The 24,014-nt window shown below is 42.9% G+C and overlaps 1 protein-coding gene across 1 annotated transcript in view; it reads left to right on the top strand.

Annotated features, from left to right (window-relative positions):
• LOC124776697 (retinaldehyde-binding protein 1) overlaps positions 1-24,014 on the top strand; it is a 121,362-nt gene that overhangs the window by 10,883 nt on the left and 86,465 nt on the right. Inside the window, exon 2 of the mRNA XM_047251801.1 lies at positions 13,356-13,527. Coding sequence (XP_047107757.1) covers positions 13,389-13,527 — 139 coding nt within the window. The 5' untranslated portion in view covers positions 13,356-13,388. The remainder of the gene's footprint in view (positions 1-13,355; positions 13,528-24,014) is intronic.

The following is a 24,014-nucleotide window of genomic DNA, read 5'->3' as shown; positions in this document are numbered from 1 at the left end:
GAGAAACAAAGGAATGCGAGAGAGATAAACTTTATTTCACATATGTAAGGGCCAGTAGTATTTTCACGTTAACGATATCGCGTGTTTGTATCTTAGTATTTCTCCGCAAAATACAATGGAAAGAAATGAATGAAATTACTAGCAAAGAATACATCACGTTACATGTATGTCAGTTGTATCTCGAAAGTCTTTCGAACTGTATTGCTTAAGTGCAGCACGGGATACAAGTTCAGCGTAGTCGATTTCTTAGTTTCAACTAGCATTGCTGTCCTGTTGTTCACTTGAACTATGTATCCTCTGCTTCACTAAACCGCAAATGAAACACCCGATACAAATTAAAAGCTCATTCGAAGTGTGTTGCTTAAGTACAGTCCGGAATACGAGTTTGTCGTAAGGCGATTTCTTCGTTTTCACTAGCATTACTCTCCTGTTCTTCACCTGAACGATGTATCCTCCGCTTCAGTAAACCCTAAGTGGAACACGGGATACAAATTGTAGATGTGCTGTTTATTTCGTCTCCGCTATTACTAACAGTCTTTTCTTACGTACATATCAGTATTACTGATGACAGAAGGACCTACGTATGTAATATATGTATACCAGACTTCCATTGACCTCGATATATGTACACTGGTAACGAATAGGTGGAAATACACGTACGTTACATTTGCAACCTGTTTCATTTTATATGTTTTGATTGTTTATTTAATCTTTGTGTCTCACTTGTTGAAAGGGAACTACACATTGATCTTTTCAAAAGCCGAGAAGCGATTCTTCTTAGTGTTGTAGCTCTCTTCAGTAGCTGATAAGTGTTTTTTGGCTTTAAAAAAAAAATCTCACGAGATAGAATAAACTGATCTTACTTCATTAAGCAATCAATAAAAAAACTAAACTAAAACATAACCATTTTCGCTTTTGTCTACGACGTTTTCGTAATCTATTCTATTTTCAGTTTACCATTTTCGCTTTTGCTGTTATGTTTTAGTTTAGTTTTTTTTATTGATTGCTTAATGAAGTAGGATCAGTTTATTCTATCTCGTGAGATTTTTTTTAAAAAAAGCCAAAAAACACTTATCAGCTACTGAAGCATCTGTATCTTAGGATCAGTTTATTCTATCTCGTGAGATTTTTTTTTAAAAGCCAAAAAACACTTATCAGCTACTGAAGCATATTGGTGGAATAAGAAAGTGAAATATGGCAAAATAGTGAAATATAGATAAACGATCGCTTTTAGATTCACATTCAATTATTTTAATGATAGCGCTTATTAGAACACAGAACTGCTTTATTATCTATGCCTCGAAGTGAAGACATTACTATCTATGACTAAGGAATGACGTCATTGTTCAAAGCCGACGGGTTGTATCCCCTGCTTCACTAGACCCAAGAAGTAGTACATATTTGTTTTTTACGTTACTTCGTGTTATCTACTTCCCTTTTGAGTTGCTGTAACCATGAGCTTTTGAATGTTTCAGGCATTGTGTCTCTTGACATAAAACGTTCATTCCAGAAAACCGATAATACTCCAGCAAACCGATAATCGTGTTAAAACTTCTCGTTCACACAGACTACGCGAAAATGTGCATTGTTGGGACATAAAGTTTCCGGGGTAACGCAATGCAGTGACCTACTAAACCCGCGTTTCTAGTACAGCACAGCACGCCATGGGTACTTGCAGCCAAGAAGTAAGTTTCACGAAATGCTATCGAGCTACAATCCATATCGTTACGTCCGAGAATTTGACGAGGTAATCACTTATTCGCGTAAATTTTTAATATATTATCTATCGAACTAGATCTGATGTCTTTCGCTTAAACAACAGAGTTTTGTCTCGTGCAATCCACACGATGTTTCCATAGGAACTTGATTTAACTCCAGCATATACCGAATGACTTGAAAGTGACAGAAAGATACAAATTTGAAAAATCTATTCATTATTGTGAAGTTCCTTTGTCATAGGAACATTCGCAGACAGTCAGAAGGTTTTACTGTGAGAGTTGCGATTACATGTTATGTGTGACGGCCATCACTGACGAAAACACACTTCAGACGACGGTGGACACACTGTATAGCATTGTATTGGTCCTTATATGTGTTGAATTTTGCAAAGCTGCGTATTGAGGATAATTTTAAGTGAATCTCACACAGATTTGTATTAAATATTAGTCTTCCTACATTGTCTACGGGTATGAATTTCCGTTTTGTGTAGCACACTCGTGGTCGATGCCAGACACAACTTCAATGAATGTTTTGCGTCTCCAGCATTTTTGCCCATGGTTACAAAGAGCCTGTTCTATCTGCAATCTTTTGTCCACTAACTTTCAATGACGAACAATACACAGATTACATTGTAGATGGCTCTTGCTTGTTTTGTTTATAAGTCCTTTTTCTGTCATAATTTGTTTCGATTTCATTTTACACTAAATTTCATTAGAAGTTTTCTTGCAGCGGGAAAAAGTATTTGCTCTATTAGTTAGTTTGAAATGAAGCGGCAACTCCAAGTTAGGCCACTGGAAAAATCTGGAGAGAAAACACGAAAAAACATCCGTACCATGGTAATTGCCAAGAATGATTGCCAATCGAAGTTGGTGGGCTCCGAACGATACATATCGAAGTTGCGATAGTAAAACGACTATGGAAGTCTCGTGGCGCGCGTTATGATCATTTCTTGGGATCGTCATTTGTATCAGTTTTGCGTTATTTTTTCAGTTTGAGTACATTGCGTTCCAGCCATAATTGTTTATGACAGTTTCTCTTCATAGCGAGTGTAATGTGTGCTGCTTCTCAAGTTTCTTCTGCGGATTGCCTCAGAAGGAAAACTCTAATCCCATGCATATACAGTGTAGACAAATGTTTGACTTTTTGCCGGAAATATGGACTTCTGCCGGACGACGACAGGAGGGACTGTGTTGACTGTGGTGCTGCGAAGTCTGTGAAACTGCGTAAGAGGAGTGCGGACAATGAGATTCCGTTGCAATTTCATTGCGGACTTTGTGGAAAGCGAACCAGCATCAGGAAAAATACGTGGTTCGAGTCCTCTAAATTGTCGATTCAGACAAGCGTAATTCTTGTGTCATGCTCGATTCGAAATTATACTCTGCAAGCCACAGCATCAGCAACTGAGCTACCGGCGAATACCGTCTGTGATTACTTCGGGTTTTGCAGAGAAGTGTGCTACGTCATAGTGACAAATGACAGTGTGCCAATTGGTGGACCGAATAAAATAGTGGAAGTAGACGAGTCTCACATTGCTAGACGAAAGAATCAGAGAGGACGACCTTCTAAAAGTGAAGTAGATCATATTTGGGTTTTTAGTGGAATAGAAAGGGAGTCACACAAATGTTTCATTGTCAGGGTATTGTCGCGAGACAAGGTCACTTTAATGGGTCTTATAAAGTATTTCATACTGCCTGGAAGAAAAGTCATCATAGAGGGTTTCAGTCATACCAGAGTCTCAAAGCTGAAAACTTCGATCACGAATTTGTGAACCACTCTGTCGAGTTTGTCTCTTGAGATGACGCCAGTGTCCATACCCAGAACATAGAACACCTGTGGAAGTCTGTCAAGTCAATCATAAAAAGAGAAGGACGGCCATGACAGAGGGACGAACTGTATTTGTTCCAGCACCTATACTTTCACAACTTGCGTTTGCAGGGGAAAGTCGACTCATGCGACACTCTGCCGATATCCCTACGTGATATTGGCAGAGTTTATCCTGGGTATGGGAAAAAAGGATTTGTCCCTGCAGCTTATACATCACGCGGACTGTCACAACACGTTAACACCGACGACGACTAAGGTAAGTCGTCCCCTTTCCGTTTGCGAGTGCTTCTCTAACGCTTTTCTTTAGTCGTTCTGTAGTGGCACCTTTAAACATACTCGTAACACGCGCCATGAGACTTCCATACTCGAGTTACTATCGCAACTTCGATATGTATCGTTTGAAGCCCTCCAACTTCGATAGGCAATCATTCTTGGACATTACCCGTACCACAATAATACTCCGTCTGTGAAAGAGTCGATTGCCATGAAAGCTTCTAGATATTGCTTTTATTCGTTTATTTTTTTTTCTTGGCATGTTGTCTCAGAAAGCAACCTAAACGCATCTTTTGAAACTATCATTTTTTTTACTTTAATTGGATTGTTTGTTGAATATAAGCGACAATGGTCCAAAACGGATGGCAAAGAAATGTAATTGTGTGACGAGCAGCAGCGCAACGTTGGAACTACTCGCAGAGACAAGTCACCGAACTGTTAACGCTGAGGAGCCGGCCGCGGTGGTCTAGCGGTTCTGGGCGCGCAGTCCGGAACCGCGCGACTGCTACGGTCGCAGGTTCGACTCCTGCCTCGGGCATGGATGTGTGTGATGTCCTTAGGTTAGTTAGGTTTAAGTAGTTCTAAGTTCTAGGGGACTGATGACCACAGATGTTAGGTTCCATAGTGCTCAGAGCCATTTGAACCATTTTTTTGTTAACGCTGAGGGACTAGTTTTAGCTATGCGAGCTTTGCATCGATTGTATCACATTGTGAGAGGAACTGAATTATTCTAGACTACCGATCTCGTAACACAAGTAGATTCTTACTCTTTGTACCAAAGAGATCTGAAATTTACGCCCTCGGTGACCAGCTGGCTGGATACAGCGGCAGTCCGTATCACTTATCTCTTATCGTATTTGATGGTGAGAAAGAATGCCATTCTACAATACACTTCTCGAAGCTGCATATCAGATCTAAGTGGCCGACAGATGTTATCTGATAAGTTCAAGGACGCGTCAGATATAATTTCTGACGCAGCGCCTCAACAACTGCTATCTCCCTCTGAACAAATAAACTTCACCGTGGGATTTTGCAGACGTGACCCGAGGAGGAATTTCACGGCCCCGTTGACAATGTTCCACAGTAACGTCATTAAGTAGCGGTTTTTGCTCTCACACCTTATCAACGTATCAGCTTCGAATCCCACCAACGAAAAAAATTATTTGAATTTCGATGGTAAGGGAAAGTGATTTAGTGGCGTAATGTCCCTAACCAACTGGGTAAACTCCAGCGTTCTGAGTTCAGTCCCCATCTTCGACAGTGTGTTAGTGGGTCAAGAAGGCACTTTTGACGATATCAGTCCATCGGAAGCAGAACTAATAATATGGATTTCATGCTGTAGCGTCTTCTATTTATGTGATTAGTATCAGATGCTTAACTGTATACTCTCCCCACAGTCACAGTCATAGACCGCGAACAGTTACACTTTGCAGGAAATGGAGTCCTTATAAACGATTTGAGAAAACTTTTCCAACAAATTGGCTGAATTTTCCATCAGTGTCCCCCAGCCAACAGCCCCCCGTAGCTTCATCAACTGAGCAGCGTGAGGCAGTTTTTAAAACAACAGCTCCAGCCCGCATTCGTATGGTACAATACTCAGTCTACCGTATTGCCATTGTAACATCGGCATTTCCCTAAATCACTTCAGATGAATTCCATGATGGTTCCTTAAAATCTCACAGGTGCTTGCTTTTTCTATTCTCGTTCATGAGGGCTAACGCTATGTCTTAATGTTGAGCAGATAATTAACTGATTTCGTTTCTCTTTCTCATCCGGTAGACTCTAAAAATAAAAAATGTATCATGCATTTTAGATTAGCACTGTTCATTACCGTGTATAAAAGTACGTCAATAAGTATAGGACAGTAAACAGTCGCTTCGCCCCAGATTGCACGAATACGACCAATGGCAACTGTGAGTATTCTCATGTAGATAATTTAAGTTTATTCACTGTGAAATAAATTTCCTCTCCGATTTTCACTATTAATTTCTCACAAAAGGTTTCCAGTAACGCATTTCGGATTTGGAACTTAGGAGTTTAGCTTGTTATGTGTAAAGAGCAATGGTGTTCATTCATGCTGTGAGCTCAATGTGTGAAAATTTTCCTCTTGTAACTCTGAATTAAGGTTAGAAGGGAACAGCACACTGAGGACGTCCCACTGTCTTCGTGCATCGGATCTTCAAAATCGTAGACCCGGATGAGCAAAGATATTCTGTCTTGCTAGATTTTAGAAAGCTATCGACATCAGTTCGTACTGTCTTCTTAGTCCGAAGATGCAGTTGTTTGGAGAATCGTTCCAGCCACTTGAATAATAAACACTAAGAAGAACGAACAAAAAGTATCAATTTCAGGTTTCTGATTATTGTAAGGATTGTCGAATAATATGCTGTATTGGCAAAGGTTAGCGTACATGAATCAGTGTCTTGCGACCTATTCAAGATTTTTACTTCTAATGCTTGGAATTTTCAAGTCACATTGAAGAAAGCGGTCGGTTTAGAGACTTGCTAAAAGAGTTCAGTGTTTGGTAGAGTGATACAAGAGTATTATGGAACTGTTTTATAGAATTGCTGAAGAAACTTACAAAGACAACATGGAGATAATACGAAGAAGACAAATGTTGTTATAACGAAATGATACTAAGTAAGTTTTGGATACCAGTATTCAACGTTAACTGTTAAATGATTGTGTAACCTCACTCCTGTCTTTCTCGTAAGGGTTAAAAAAGAAGACAAACAACCAGTCTGTGGCACGCGGTTAAAGTAAAAAGTAGGGTGATTTCGCAAAGGAGAGAGAGAGAGAGAGAGAGAGAGAGAGAGTGTGAGAGAGTTGAGAATCTTTGATCGAACTCATAAAACTTTCTTCGGAATTTTCTTCCCAGATAGATGAAATACTTTCACTTCCTCCATTTTAAGGGGAAATGAGTATAACATAAAGCAGCTCAGTTTAAATTTTGTTTCAGCTGCGTTACATCTTGCACATGTTATAGGCAATGTATGCAATTGCTGTATGGAGAAATATTATTCGATAAAAGTACCTAGTAATTTCCAATTTGATCATGAGATGGTATCAGCCTGGAGGAAACATATTCACTCTAAGAAGACTTTAGTCGCAGCGGCTGACGCGAGTAGCTGTTTTGACAGAAGTCAGAAGACAGTGTGCGACTTCAGACCGATGTTCACTTACTTCCGGTTGCTACCAACGTTAGCTTTCAATGCGGTGAGCTGGTACATTGACTTCATTGCAGCCATGTGGTTTTTGTGTTAATATCGCTTCGTGATCACAATCCAGGTCCAAATATTTGGAAGTACTGATGTAAACTGCTCTGCGAGACTCAAGGACGAGGTACATAAAGGAACTTAACGTATTAATAATTCGGTGGAAATGAATGAAAATGCGGGAGCATGTTGCCAGAGTCTCCCAGTAGTGTACAGAAAGGTGGACTTCACATGGCGCGAGGCAATGCCACGAGAAATATGGGTCCTCACCGAACTCGTCATATCACACATACATACATACATACATTAATACTTGTTCCGTAGATCATGAATACGACATTTCGTAATGACGTGGAACGTGTCACTGTAACATAACTTTTCTTTTACACAAAATAATTTTTTTTACAGTTACTACTTATTATCTAAAAATTCACCCATTGAATAGAAGGAGTTGTCATTCAGAAATTCTTTAATTTTTTTTTAAATGTTGGTTGGCTATCTGTCAGACTTTTAAAGCTATTTGGAAAACGACCAAAGACTTTTGTGGCAGCATAATTCACCCCTTTCTGTGCCAAAGTCAGATTTAACCCGGAATAGTAAAGATAACCCTTTCTTATAGTGTTGTAGCTATTCACTTCGCTGTTATTTTTGAACTGGGATGGGTTATTAACAACAAATTTCATAAGTGAATATATGTATTGCTAAAGCACTGTGAATATCCCAAGTTCCTTAAATAAATATCTGCAAGGTGATCTTGGGTGCGCTCCAGCTATTATTCTCATTACACGCTTTTGTGCAATGAATACTTTTTCTCTTAATGATGTATTACCTCAAAAGATGATGCCATACGAAAGCACTGAATGAAAACAGGCGTAGTAGACTAATTTACTGATATTTTTATCACCAAAATTTGCAATAGCCCTAATAGCATAAGTAGCTGAACCTAACCGTTTCAGCCGATCATCGATGTGTTTTTCCAATCCAATTTCTCATCATTGCACACCCCCAGGAATTTTGGATATTCCGCCTTAGCAACAAACTTCTGTTCACAGTCTATATTTATCAATGGTGTTATTCCATTTATTGTACAGAATTGTATACACCGCGTTTTCTCAATATTTAGTGAACGTCCATTTGCAGACAAACACTTAATAATTTTTTGAAAGACATAATTTACAATTTCCTCAGCGGATTCTTGTTTGTTGTGTGGCCGAGAGGTTCTAGGCGCTTCAGTCTGGAACCGAACGACCGCTACGGTCGCAGGTTCGAATCCTGCCTCGGGCATGGATGTGTGTAATGTCCTTAGGTTAGTTAGTTTTAAGTAGTTCTAAGTTCTAGGGGACTGATGACTTCAGATGTTAAGTCCCATAGTGCTCAGAACCATTTGAATCATTCTTGTTCGTTGGGTGTGATTACTATACATGTATCATCAGGAAAAAGAACTAGCTTTGCATCTTCGTGAGTATAGAGTGGCAAGTCATTAATATATATTAAGAATAGTAAGGAACACAAGACTGAACCCTGTGGGACACCATTCATGATACCTCTCCAGTTAGAGGACTCTGCTGATTTTTGCAGACTATCTATGCTGTTAATTTCAACGCTCTGCATTCTTCCAGTTAAACATGCCACATATCGCGAACGCTTGGCCTCGTGCAATGCCCAGGGGAAACCAATATTTCAGTGAAAAGGTACCAACTAAAGGTCTTAACCTTATTGTGTGTTATCGAGAGTCTCCATGTATTTAAAAGCGCAGTCAAGAGTTATAAATTCGTCCTGAAATAGTAAGTCGTTCCCCCCTCCCTCCCCCCCCCCCTCCCCCACCACCACCGGAGACGCCTGCTGGCACTCGGAAGACCTGTAGTGTTTCGTGCTGTGACTCATGCCACAGGGCCCATGTATCTCATTTGCCCCGGCGTAAGGTCAGTGTGACTTTGTGTCAAACGGGGCTAGCCCCACAACACGAGGCTGTTGAAGGAACAGGAAAAGACAGTGCGTGTCAATCAGTAAGCAGTTAGAGTGCATTGTGGTGGCATTTTTCACCACAACATGACCTGGCAGCAACATTTGGTGGAAGAATCATTGGGAAACTGGGAGAAGGGCGAAGTGCTATCAGTGTTGCCCAGAGTTTGGTATTGCGTCATGCTCTGTTCAGCTTTTGAATATTGACAAATTACACTTTGTAGTGATTTTGAGGTGGTTAACACTGCACTTAACTACCATTTACAATGTGAGCATAGAGGTTTTCTACTATTTTTAACGTTTCGATACTTCTATAGAAAATTTATGTTTTTTAAACGTGGTCAGGAGGTTTTCACATTAAGTGACACTAAATTTTGTTTGTGCCCTCAGATCTGAGGATGGTTGTTAATCAACTAAAACCGGTTACTATCTAGTTATTACGAGGTATGTCCACAAAGTAAGTTCCGTTTGGTTATATAAAACAAACGTGTACAAATACAGAAAAATATTTATTGTACAAAAATCTACAACTGTTAAACTACTTTTCCACATGGCTTCCGAAATTTTGTAGGCACTTGTCATAGTGTGGGACATTTTTTTGTATGCCTTCCTCATAGAAGGTTGCCGCCTGTGTATTCAACCATGTGGTAACATGTTCTTTCAGCTCGTCATCATCGTTGAAGTGTTGACCACCAAGGACAGATTTTAGGTGTAAGAAGAGAGGAAAGTCGCTAGGAGCGAGGTCCGGGCTGTACGAAGGATGATGAAACGCGTCCCAGTGAAATTCCCGTAAGAATTGTTTGGTCACATTCGCCGTGTGAGGTCGGGCATTATCGTGGAAAAGAAAAAACACCTTTTGACAGTAATCCTCGACGCTTGTTCCGTATTCCGCGGCGCCATTTCTTAATGGTCTCGCAGGAACCATGTGCATTGATTGTTTGGCCTCGTGGTGAGAAATCAGTCATCAAAATGCCTTTTCTGTCTCAAAAAACGGCGCGCATGACTTTTCGAGGTGTCAAGATTTGTTTAGGCTTAACCTTCATTGGGGATGACGTGTGCCTCCATTTCATTGATTGCCGTTTTGTTTCATCCCCCGTGACGGTTCTAGAAAGAATACCATCGCTTTCTTCATTGTAGCGTGTCAAAAACTGAAGTTCACTGCACATCCGTTGTTTTTTGTGTTGTTCAGTAGGAATTTTGGGTACCCAACGTGAGCAAAGTTTTCGAAATTTCAGTTTTTCAGTAACAATTTTGTGAAGTAGTGCTCGTAAGATTTGCGGAAATTCCATAGCAAGGGCACTAAGTGTAAACTTACGGTTGTGCTTAATCTTCTCTTCAATTGTGTGAACCAGTTCATCAATAACCGCAGACGGGCGTCCACTTAGTTCTTCATCGTGCACTTGATCATGTCATTCATTGAACAGTCTGACCTATCTTCTAGCCATTGAATCACTCAAAGCATTTTGTCCGTAAACCTGAAAGATTTGCCGATGAATTTCCTTTGCTTTAACTTTCTTTGCATTTAGAAAACGGATCACAGATCTGATTTCACACGCGGCGACATTTTCAATTACGGCTGACATTATAAAGAAGCACTACAAAGCACACGTCGGCAGCAGCGATCTGAAAATGGCGCCCATGTCTTCTCCTGGAGTCAGAGTAACTGCCGCGCATGCTCGTAACTGCGATCGTAGCGCTGCCGCGCATAGAAATAGAAACCGAACTTACTTTGTGGACGACCCTCGTATTACAATATATTGCGATCAAAACCACTGAAATTTGTAAAAAGTAATACACAACGCTATGTGTCCCTCATTTGTCGATGGGAGGTTTTACAGTTTAAGGTGATTGTACGTTTCTGTTGGAGCCAACTTCAGTTCCTTCAACAAATTCATGTGTGAAAACGTTTGTTTCTGCGTCAATTTTTTTAAACGAAATTCTGCAGCACTATTCACATTTTGTAGAGAACTCTAGAACTATAACAAATCAATCAGGAACGCTGAAAAAAGGCATACTGCCGATAAAAAAATCACAACAGAAAGAAGGAGTTATGGGACGTAAACGAAAGTTGGTAAGCGTGTTTCTTCATCTGAAATATGATGTCTTTTCAAATTTCGCCCCAGTCGCGTAAGAGACGCGTCAGTAGCACCACTATGAGGATGCAAATCATGTTTGCTTTTAATACTCGCTCTAACGATCGTGAGCGTTAGTTACCCTTGAGACTGGACAACGTAAATAAATGTCAAGTGGAGAGACCAATCGCCTGGTGCAAGTCTTTTAGTTGCTACTTCGGCGACTTGTATATCGATGAGGGTGGTATGATGATGCAGACAACACGACACCAAGTTCCCGAGCGGAGAAAATCTCCCACCCAGCCAGGAACCGAACCCCGGCTCTTCGCATGGTATTCCGACGCGCTGACCACTTTTTTAAAAATCTCGTTTTGTTCGTTGCATTTGTTCAGGGCGGACGTCCCATGACACGGGTTCAAGTTTATCGTTGATCCCTTCACTCAATTTTTTTTATTACAGAGGGCAGCTGACCCTCTGACCGTACACACTGAGCTACCATTTCTCTTTGTCGTTCCAACTTTAGTGTATGTACTGCCGAAGCAAGTACCACCACTCAGCTGTGGAGATGCACACTGGGTGTGGTGAGTTGATGTTAGTCAAGAATGCCTTTAAGGCGACAAAGATGCCATTGTCAACACCTCACTGAGTTTGCACGAGGTCGTGTAATGGGACTACAAGAAGCTGGCTGCGGTGATGACGGGAATGTACTTTTGCAAGAAGACTGGGTTCCAGACAGCCATATGGCGCTACCAAGACGGAAAACGATCGTATTCGGTGCATAGCAGCCGCAGCAGCAGTTTGTGTAGCAGTTGGACCATAGTGACACAACGAACTGTTACAAATGGGTTACACCGAGGACAGTTACGAATCAGACGCTCTGTACAGTGCATTCCATTGACCCCCAACCCACCGACATTTGGGATTAAAGTAGTGTCTAGTGAGAGCTCATCAAAGGGCAGGAAGGAGGTGTGCCGGCCGGAGTGGCCAAGCAGTTCTAGGCGCTACAGTCTGGAACCGCGCGACCGCTACGGTCGCAGGTTCGAATCCTGCCTCGGGCCTGGATATGTGTGATGTCCTTAGGTTAGGTAGGTTTAAGTAGTTCTAAGTTCTAGGGGACTGATAATCTCAGAAGTTAAGTGTTGTGTTTTCTAATGGAAGACGGCTCTGCCACGGTGCCAGTGGTGGCCGTGTGTTGGTTAGAAGGAAGCTAGTTGAGGCCCTGCAACGAATCTTTCTGTGTTCAAATGGCTCTGAGCGCTATGGGACTTAACATTTGGGGTCATCAGTCCCCTAGACTTAGAACTACTTAAACCTAACTAACCTAAGGACATCACACACATCCATGCCCGGGGCAGGATTCGAACCTGCGACCGTAGCAGCAGCACGGTTCCGGACTGAAAAGCCTAGAAACGCTCAGCCACAGCGGCCGGCTCTTTCTGTGTGCTGGACACACTGGACCCACATCTGGATTTATGGTATGGGTGCGATTTCGTATGACAACAGGGGCACCTTCGTGGGTATGACACGCACCTTCACTGTAAATCTGTACGTCGATCTGGTGATTAGACCTGTTGTACTGACATTCATGAACAGCATTCCAGGGGATGTTTTCCAACAGAATAACGTTTGTCCTCATACCGCTGTTGTAATCCAACATGCTCTACAGAGTGTCGGCATGTTACCTTGGCCTGCTCGATCACTAGATCGGTTAAAATGGCTCTGAGCACTATGGGACTTAACATCTGAGGTCATCAGTCCCCTAGAACTTAGAAATACTTAAACCTAACTAACCTAAGGACATCACACATCCATGCCCGGGGCAGGATTCGAACCTGCGACCGTAGCGGTCGCGCGGTTCCAGACTGAAACTAGATCTGTCTCCTATCGATCAGATATGGGACATCATCGGACGACAACCCCAGCGACATCGGCAACCTGTATTAGCAGCCCCTGCATTGACCGACCAAGTGCAACAGGCATGAAACTCCATCCCAAAAACTGACTTCCGGCACCTGTACAGCACAATGCACGCACGTTTGTTTGCTTACATTCAACATTCTGTCGGCTACGCCAGGTATTCATGTACCAGCACTTGACATTTGCAATGGCTTATCTCTCGCATACATTAACCTGTCATCTTGCAATGCTAATCACTGCGTTACCTGGACAAACGTATTCTAGAAATTTTATTACACTGCATTAACTATTTTTGCATGCTGCAATTTTTTTCCGTCAGTGTATATGTCTCGAGAGTCGGGCCCGAACTTCACAAGCTGACCGATGTTTACAGGCTGTCCGCCAGCGAGCAGACTGAGCAGCCGACATGACCACGCCGAGGGAGCGCATTGGGATCCAGCTGGCGCCGCTGACCCAGCAGCAGCAGCAGCTGGCGCGCGAGGAGCTGCGGGAGACGCCGGAGAACGTAGCAGAGGCCGTGGTGGCGCTGAGGGAGCTGCTCAGGGGTACGTACTGAGCACCTGTCGTCCGCCACCGCAACTCTTGTATGTGTACTCTGCAGCGGCCATGACCGCTTCCCACAGAACGCGTCGTCTGTGAAACGGAAAGTCGTTTTGCTTTTGGGAAGCGTACGCTTGTTGGAATCCCACAGCGCTCTGTTTTAGGTCCATTACATCTACATCTACATTTATACTCCGCAAGACACCCAACGGTGTGTGGCGGAGGGCACTTTACGTGTCACTGTCATTACCTCCCTTTCCTGTTCCAGTCGCGTATGGTTCGCGGCAAGAACGACTGCCGGAAAGCCTCCGTGCGCTCTCGAATCTCTCTAATTTTACTTTCGTGATCTCCTCGGGAGGTATAAGTAGGGGGAAGCAATATATTCGATACCTCATCCAGGAACGCACCCTCTCGAATCCTGAACAGCAAGCTACACCGCGATGCAGAGCGCCTCTCTTGCAGAGTCTGACACTTGAGTTTGCTAAACATCTCCGTAACGCTATCACGCTTACCAAATAACCCTGTGACGAAACGCGCGGCTCTTCTTTAGATCTTCTCTATCTCCTCTGTCAACCCGACCTGGTACGGATCCCACACTGATGAGCAATACTCAAGTATAGGTCGAACGAGTGTTCTGTAAGCCACCTCCTTTGTTGATGGACTACATTTTCTAAGGACTCTCCCAATGAATCTCAACCTGGTACCCGCCTTACCAACAATTAATTTTATACGATCATTCCACTTCAAATCGTTCCGCACGCATACTCCCAGATATTTTACAGAAGTAACTGCTACCAGTGTTTGTTCCGCTATCATATAATCATACAATAAAGGATCCTTCTTTCTATGTATTCGCAATACATTACATTTGTCTATGTTAAGGGTCAGTTGCCACTCCCTGCACCAAGTGCCTATCCGCTGCAGATCTTCCTGTATTTCGCTACAATTTTCTAATGCTGCAACTTCTCTGTATACTACAGCATCATCCGCGAAAAGCCGCATGGAACTTCCGACACTATCTACTAGGTCATTTATGTATATTCTGAAAAGCAATGGTCCCATAACACTCCCCTGTGGCACGCCAGAGGTCACTTTAACGTCTGTAGACGTCTCTCCATTGAGAACAACATGCTGTGACCTGTTTGCTAAAAACTGTGCAATCCAGTCACACAGCTGGTTTGATATTCCATAGGCTCTTACTTTGTTTATCAGGCGACAGTGCGGAACTGTATTGAACGCCTTCCGGAAGTCAAGGAAAATGGCATCTACCTGGGAGCCTGTATCTAATATTTTCTGGGTCTCATGAACAAATAAAGCGAGTTGGGTCTCACACGATCGCTGTTTCCGGACTCCATGTTGATTTCTACATAGTAGATTCTGGGTTTCAAGAAATGACATGATACGCGAGCAAAAAACATGTTCTAAAATTCTACAACAGATCGATGTCAGAGGTATAGGTCTATAGTTTTGTGCATCTGCTCGACGACCCTTCTTGAAGACTAGGACTAGCTGTGCTCTTTTCCAATCATTTGGATCCTTCCGTTTCTCTAGAGACTGTTAGAAGGGGGGGGGGGGCAAGTTCTTTCGCGTACTCTGTGTATAATCGAACTGGTATCCCGTCAGGTCCAGTGGACTTTACTCTCTTGAGTGATTTCGGTTGCTTTTTTATTCCTTAGATACTTATTTCGATGTCAGCCATTTTTTCGTTTGTGCGAGGATTTAGAGAAGGAACAGCTTTGGAAAAAGGTGTTTAGTATTTCAGCTTTACGCGTGTCATCCTCTGTTTCAACGCCATCATCATCCCAGAGGCCCGCATCTCGTGGTCGTGCGGTAGCGTTCTCGCTTCCCACGCCCGGGTTCCCGGGTTCGATTCCCGGCGGGGTCAGAGATTTTCTCTGCCTCGTGATGGCTGGGTGTTGTGTGATGTCCTTAGGTTAGTTAGGTTTAAGTAGTTCTACGTTCTAGGGGACTGATGACCATAGATGTTAAGTCCCATAGTGCTCAGAGCCATTTGAACCATTTTGAACCATCCCAGAGTGTCTGGATATGCTGTTTCGAGCCACTTACTGATTTAACGTAAGACCAGAACTTCCTAGGATTTTCTGTCAAATCGGTACATAGAATTTTACTTTCGAATTCACTGAACGCTTCACGCATAGCCCTCCTTACGCTAACTTTGACATCGTTTAGCTTCTGTTTGTCTGAGAGGTTTTGGCTGCGTTTAAACTTGCAGTGAAGATCTCTTTGTTTTCGCAGTAGTTTCCTAACTTTGTTGTTGAACCACGGTGGGTTTTTCCCGTCCCTCACAGTTTTACTCAGCACTTTGTCATGAAAAGTCTCCGGCCACCCCCAAAAACATACGTTTTTCATGTTAGGTGTATTGTGCTGCTACCTGCTGCCAGATACTCCACGTCAGCAACCTCAGTAGTCATTAGACATCGGGAGAGAGCAGAATGGGGTGCTCCGTGGAACTCACGGACATCGAACGTGGTCAGGTGATTAGATGTCACTTGCGTCATACGTCTGTACGCGAGATTTCCACATCCTAAACATCTTTAGGTCCAGTGGAAACGTGAAGGGACACGTACAGCACAAAAGCGTACAGGCCGACCTCGTCTGTTGATTGACAGAGAGCGACGACAGTTGAAGTGGGTCGTAATGTGTAATGGGCAGACATCTATGCAGACCATCACACAGGAATTCCAAACTGCATCAGGATCCCCTGCAATACTATCATAGTTAGGCGGGAGGCGAGAAAACTTGGATTCATTTCGAATGGCTGCTCATAAGCCACACATCACGCCGGTAAACGCCACACGACGCCTCTCTTGATGTAAGGAGCGCAAACATTGGACGATTGAACAGTGGAAAAACGTTGTGTGTAGTGACGAATCACGGTACACAATGTGGCGATCCGATAGCAGGTTGTGGATACGATGAATGTCCGGTGAACGTCATCTGCTAGCTTGTGTAGTGCCAACAGTAAAATTCGGAGGCGGTGGTGTTATGGTGTGGTCGTGTTCTTTTTATGGGTGGGGGGGAGGGCTTGCATCCCTTGTTGTTTTGCCTGGCACTATCACAACACAGGCCTACATTGATGTTTTAAGCATCTTCTTGCTTCCCGCTGTAGAAGAGCAATTCGGGAAGGGCGATTTCATCTTTCAACATGATCTAGCACCTGTTCATAATGCACGCCCTGTGGCGGAGTGGTTTCACGACAATAACATCCCTGTAATGGACTGGCCTACACAGAGTCCTGACATGAATCCCATAGAACACCTTTGGGATCTTTTGGAAGGCCGACTTCGTGCCAGGCCTCACCGACCGACATCGATACCTCTCCTCACTGCAGCACTCCGTGAATAATGGGCTGCCATTGCCCAAGCAACCTTCCAGTACCTGACTGAACGTATGCCTGCGAGAGTGGAAGCTGTCATGAAGGCTAAGGATGGGCCAACGCTATATTGAATTCTAGCGTTACCGAAGGAGGGCGCCACGAACTTGTAAGTCTTTTTTAGGCAGGTTTCTGGATACTTTTGTTCACACAGTGTATATTTCTCTTCCCTTTAGTTCAGGAAGGATGACAAATTTGGATTGAAGACGAAGTCATTAGAGATGAAGCATAAGCTCGGATTGGAGAAAAATGGAGCAGGAAAATCGTCAGGGAATAGTTTTGAAGTAATGTAGACTGCTAGCTGTCGCCACTACAGCTGTTTTATGTATATTCTGTTGCGTTTATATCTACCTATCACAGAACACGTTGGCAATGGAGCGGAAAGTCGTCTCACTTCTTGGTACTATATGCTTGTTAGAGATCCACAGGGCTCAGTTTCAGATCCATTATTTGCCTTTCTTTCTCATCATTTCAACGCAGGAAGGAAGGAAGGAAGGAAGTAACTGAACGATTAATGTTTCATTGAAGATGAATTTGTTAGACGGAGTATAATGTCGAAATGCCGAATGATGGCAAAGAAATACTGGAAGTGCCCTTTAAAAGAAACCATCATGTTATTTGTGCAATGTGATTTGGGTCAATTTAAATCTGGAGGCACAGATGGGAATTGGAAACAGTCCTCCTCCCGAATATGTCTTCAGGGTCTTAACAATGTGCCATCTTGCTCGGTTCATCAGCTTAGTTTTCTTCAAAATACAAACGTTGTTTGAAAAGTTTTTGCCGGCCGGTATAGCCGAGCGTTTCTGGGCCCTTCAGCCTGGAACCACGCGACTGCTACGGTCGCAGGTTCGAATCCTGCCTCGGGCATGGGTGTGTGTGATGTCCTTAGGAGAGTTAGATTTAAGTAGTTCTAAGTTCTAGGGGACTGATGGCCTCAGGTGTTGTGTCCCATAGTGCTCAGAGCCATTTGAGCCATAGTGAAAAGTTTTTCACTGTGAGGCTTTATGTGAACAATTTACGAGTTATTTCTACCTCCGTAACTGATGTTTTTCAACACTGAAAATCGGAGACGGCTAAGCGCACCACAGCATTTTGGATATTTAGGACCACGATAAAATTGTAACGCCATCTGTAGCTCGAGATGTGGATCCTTATCATATGTCTTAAAGAATGCGCATCATTATCAGAGTTGAAGATGAAGTATGTCTTTATGGAAGTCCAGCATCCGACCTCCCCGGTTAGAAGGAAATTCGCTGTGAATGTGTTAGCTATAAAGTTCATGCTGACTTTTGGGATACTGCTTCCTACGTGAAAGGATAGAAAGCGCCCAGTGACAGCGACACAGGGAACAACCTGAACACCAGTATTCGATGACACATCTTGACCTAGTCCTCAAGTTAGTCTGGAAATGGTTTTTATGGAGCACTGGACTTTAGAAGTGAATACTACAAAGTATTTAATTCAGGAAGATTACAGGGCCAGAGGCTACACGATGAGCAGACAGGTCGGTTCCCTTTCCCTCTTCTATTTAGGGTAACAAACGTTGTGGCGAAGGGGAGGGCATCCCACCAGCAGACAAACGATAGTTATTAACTAAAGGATGATAAAACGCCCACTGCATGCGGACATTGTAATTGCCTATCGAGTACCACAGAGATGGTAAACGTTAACAGCAGATATTTATGCACGCTAACAAGTTCAGTTTTAACTCTAAATCAGTCACCTCCTTTTTTATACTCATTTGTTGATTTTACGTCAAAATTTATATTAAGATGTGCTTTTGTCAACGATTTACAACTATAAATATGTAAGTTGAATGTCGATCTATTATGTCTGGTTGGATGATAATTTAAGTATCACCTACATTTCGACATCTCTCAATGTAACAACATGTTGTCATCCCAGATGAAAATGATTCCTACTTCTCATGTCAAAAAAGTAACCGTTGAATTCTGAACGGAATTTAACATCAAATTACTACATCAAAACTAATTAGATCAGAATAGTTCAGGAATGTTTAAGCATGAACTTCTGTGTTCTGTATCTTATCCCGGGAAAACATATTCCCTCTCTACTTTTGAAGTTGACGACTCGTTATCATGGAAAATAATTCACTGACTTATCGAGATTTTGTTTCAAAGCCTATTATTTCTTTGTTTCGAATTTGAAGTCACGCTGTGGAGGTCATAACTAATCTGTGTGTCATTGCCTAATCGATAGCTGCAAAGTTCACTGACACCGAAAAACGCAAGTCAATCAGATGAAGGAGCTTGTTGTAGAATATCGAAGGACTTCGGAAAATTTTCAGAATTCCTACAGAAGCCTGTAGAAAACCATATAAAACGTATCTTTGGGCGAAAGTACCAAAACGCGCGAAAATTCATTCGGCCTCCTGCAGGAAACGTATCTCTCTCTCTCTCTATCTCTCTCTCTCTTTCTCTGTGTGTGTGTGTGTGTGTTTGTGTATGTATATATAACACACTTTCAAGCCGTTGGCAAAGTAAAAACAAGAGCTTTTTAGCGACTCTAGACAGTACACTTCTTCCCATCTTATTTTTTTGCTTTTTTCTGTTCTCTACTTAACCGTTTGTGCCTACACGTGTAACATAAGGTATATCAGATACGCCGCTGTTAAATTAAAAATCGATTTCCTTTGCGTAAGAAATAACTTCAGTAGCCACCAGGACAGGTATCACAAGGCACAGAAAGCTCGAATGGATACTGGTGGGTGTCATTTGAAGTACCATCTTTCCGATTGTGATCCATGGAACTCAGCTCAAGGCCATCTCGAGGGGTCCCCCAGAGAGGCTAACACAATGAGATATAGTTATCGTCCGCTGACTTCAGTGACCTCTGTCGCCCACTTATCGCTTCGAGCGACAGGCTCTCCGTTTATTTAATGCACTCGTTTGTACCACAAATGTGACGAAAATAATCGATTGAGCTGACGAACCGAAACTACGATTCCTGTCCATTGACTAGAGATTCAAATCTTCTTTTCAGATCACACAGACTATAGCCGTCCTTTTAACGTCATTATTGTGTAGCTACCAGTTTCGGCGCTTGAGTGCACCATCTTCAGGCCTTAGTTGATGCTGTAGGGGTTATCACGATCCATATAGACGATGCGTCAGTGGCCAACAACTGGTTTACGCAGACTACCTGTAACTATGATGTTGACAGTTGATGTATGGAGAGACGATATCACAGCTACAGATAGTCTGCGTAAATCATTTGTTGGCCACTGACGCATCGCATATATGGATCATGACAGCGTCTTCAGCGTCACCTAAGGCCTGAAGATGGTGCATTGAAGCACCGAAACTCGTAGCTACACAATAAATTACATCATAAGGATGGCTGTTGGTGTTTCATTTTCTTACAACAGTTGCCCATGGTCCCCTAGATATTGGTGTGTGAATCATAGTTGGGTATTGTTGTTGTGGTCGTCGTTCCAATGTCTGGTTTAACGCAGATATCCAAGCTGGTGTATCATGTGCAAGCCTTTTCAACTCTGCGTAACTATTGCAACATTCATCCATTTGAATCTACTCTCTGTTCTGAAGCTTTGGTCCCCTTCTACAATTTTTACGCTTTCCACTTCCCTCCACTGCCAAATTGACGATTCAGCGATGCCTCAGGATATTTTCTATATACAGATCTCTTCTTTCAGTAAAACTGTACCGTGAACTTCTTTTTGCCTCAACCCTATTTATCCCCTCCTCATTAGCTATTCTATCTATCTATTCTTCATCGCTTGTCGGTAACACTATATTTCAAAAGCTTAAACTGTTTACCGTCCACATTTCAACACAACGTTTTGATTTTCTCCATGAACCTTAATTCCCATCCGAATTTCTCGTTGGTTTCCTTGACAGTTTGCTTAAAATACAGACTGAATAATTTCGGTGATAGGCTACAATTCTGTCTCGCCACCTTTCTCAGCCAGTTTCCCTTTCATGTCCTTTGAATCTTACAACTGCAGTATGTTTTCTGTGCAAGTTGTAGATGACTTTAGGCTTCCGGTTTTCAAAACTGTTGCAGTCAGAATTTCGAAGCGTTTCTGTAAATATTCAAATGCTATAAACGCTGCTTCCTCTTTGTTAACATATCTTCTAAGATAAGTCGTATGATCAGTACTGCCTCGCATCTTTCTCCAGGGACATATACTCAGCATAAAGGCTATGGTTAGACGTGTGTTGATATTGGACATTCTCAGCATAAATGGAAGAGTCTCGGTTGCTATTGTAATTGTAACTGTTATGTCGAAAACATTCTCCAAAAAAATAACTCAAACAGTCTTTTATGAAAACTCTTAGTTATTACTGGTAGCAATGTTATATACGAACGTTTTCTTTCTTTCTTACTTTCGCAGAGAGTCTCCTCCATCGTGGTGTAAGACGCCACTGGGATTTAAGGCTCTAGTTAGTCTGATTTGCCACTGACATGCACTGAGTACCTGCTCTCAAGGTGTAAGTCCCCCACTGCGTTCCAGATGTCGTAAAGGAATTATGTGCAAGGAAACGGAAGGAAAGGGTTGGCTCTGGCTCTGAGCACTATGGGACTTAACATCTATGGTCATCAGTCCCCTAGAACTTAGAACTACTTAAACCTAACTAACCTAAGGACATCACACAACACCCAGTCATCACGAGGCAGAGAAAATCCCTGACCCCGCCGGGAATCGAACCAGGGAAGAAGGAAGGGGTTGGACCTAACATGTGGACTGTAGTTGTGTGCCGTGATAAATATTAATAATTACTAATTAGTGATGGGGACAATCAACTACTGTAATAAAAGAAGGGTTACAAACCACATATATCAATTGGTTGGAAATTCAATGATTGTTCAGAACAAATAAGGCTCAAATACTCGTCACGGGAGAGTGAGTGTACATACACACAAAAACTGTGATAATTGTGGATCTTCGGTAATGGAAAGAACCGGAAAAGTTCTCATAGAACAAGAAATTGTGTTAGCTGACCACTAATTTCGTAGTTAAATTGATTGGAATGATTGCACTGGAAAGTTAGTGAGTAAAGTGAAAGAAAATCACAAACAGAAAAATCATGGTCGAGACAGTGACTTTAATTAATCTGAAACAACGCAGCTGGCATCATATACGAATTTCGTACGCTGCTTTGCTGCGAAACTTACACTACTGGCCATTAAAATTGCTACACCACGAAGATGACGTGCCACAGACGCGAAATTTAACCGACAGGAAGAAGATGCTGTGATATGCAAATGATTAGCTTTTCATAGCATTCACACAAGTTTGTCGCCGGTGGCGCCACCTACAACATGCTGACACGAGGAAAGTTTCCAACCGATTTCTCATACACAAACAGCAGTTCACCGGCGTTTGTTGGTGAAACGTTGTTGTGATGCCTCGTGTAAGGAGGAGAAATGCGTACCATCACGTTTCCGACTTTGATAAAGGTCGAATTGTAGCCTATTGCGATTGCGGTTTATCGTATCGCGACATTGCTGCTCGCGTTGGTAGGGATCCAATGACTGTTAGCAGAATATGGAATCGGTGGGTTCAGGAGGGTAATACGGAACGCAGTGCTGGATCCCAACGGCCTCGTATCACTAGCAGTCGAGATGACAGGCATCTTATCCGCATGGCTGTAACGGATCGTGCAGCCACATCTCGATCCCTGAGTCAACAGATGGGGACGTTTGCAAGACAACAACCATCTGCACGAACAGTTCGACGACGTTTGCAGCAGAATGGACTATCAGCTCGGAGACCGTGGCTGCGGTTACCCTTGGCGCTGCATCACAGACAGGAGCGCCTGCGATGGTGTACTCAGCGACGAATCTGGGTGCACGAATGGCAAAACGTCATTTTTCGGATGAATCCAGGTTCTGTTTACAGCATCATGATGTTCGCTTCCGTGTTTGGCAACATCGCGGTGAACGCACACTGGAAGCGTGTATTCGTCATCGCCATACTGGCGTATCACACGGCGTGATAGTATGGGGTGCCATTGGTTACACGTCTCGGTCACCTCTTGTTCACATTGACGGCACTTTGAACGGTGGACGTTACATTTCAGATGTGTTACGACTCGTGGCTCTACCCTTCATTCGATCCCTGTGAAACCATACATTTCAGCAGGATAATGCACGACGGCATGTTGCAGGTCCTCTACTAGCCTTTCTGGATACAGAAATTGGTCGACTGCGCCTCGGGCCAGCACATTCTCCAGATCTCTCACCAATTGAAATCGTCTGATCAACGGTGGCCGAGCAACTGGCTTCTCACAATACGCCAGTCACTACTCTTGATGAACTGTGGTATCGTGTTGAAGCTGCATGGGCAGCTGTACCTGTACACGCCATCGAAGCTCTGTTTGACTCAATGCCCAGGCGTATCAGGGCCGTTATTACGGCCAGAGGGTGTTGTTCTGGGTACTGATTTCTCAGGATCTATTCACCCAAATTTCGTGAAAATTTATCACATGTTAGTTCTAGTATAATATATTTGTCGAATGAATACCCGTTTATCATCTGCATTTCTTCGTGGTGCAGCAATTTTAATGGCCAGTAGTGTATTTATAATTACTAATTAGTGATGGGGACAATCAACTACTGTAATAAAACAAGGGTTACAAATGACGTATATTAATTGGTTGCAAATTCAATGGTTGCTCAGAACAAATAAGGCTCAAATACTCGTCACGGGAGAGTGAGTGTACATACACACAAAAAACGTGATAATTGTGGACCTTCGGTAATGGAAGGGACCGGAAAAGTTCCCATAGAACAAACCCGATGGACAAGAAATTGTGTTAGCGGACCACTAATCGTGAAATTAAATTGATTGTGATGATTGCACTGGAACATTAGTGAGTAAAGTAAAAGAAAGTGTCAAAGAGAAAAATCATGGTCGAGACAGTGACAGATTAATTAATCTGAAACAACGCGCCTGTCATCATATACGAAATTTCGTACGCTGTTTTGCTGCGAAACTTACATCAATAGCGGGAGACGAGGAATGGCGAGGTGGCAGGCGCTGATGAAAGCTGGCGTGGCGAAGCCTATCTGCTCGCAACTCGGCTGCTCCTCTCCAAGTTGAGATTTCGAATT

Source organism: Schistocerca piceifrons, chromosome 2 (genome assembly GCF_021461385.2).
Source record: "Schistocerca piceifrons isolate TAMUIC-IGC-003096 chromosome 2, iqSchPice1.1, whole genome shotgun sequence".
Lineage (NCBI taxonomy): Eukaryota > Metazoa > Arthropoda > Insecta > Orthoptera > Acrididae > Schistocerca > Schistocerca piceifrons.
This window is presented reverse-complemented; position numbering and strand designations above follow the sequence as displayed.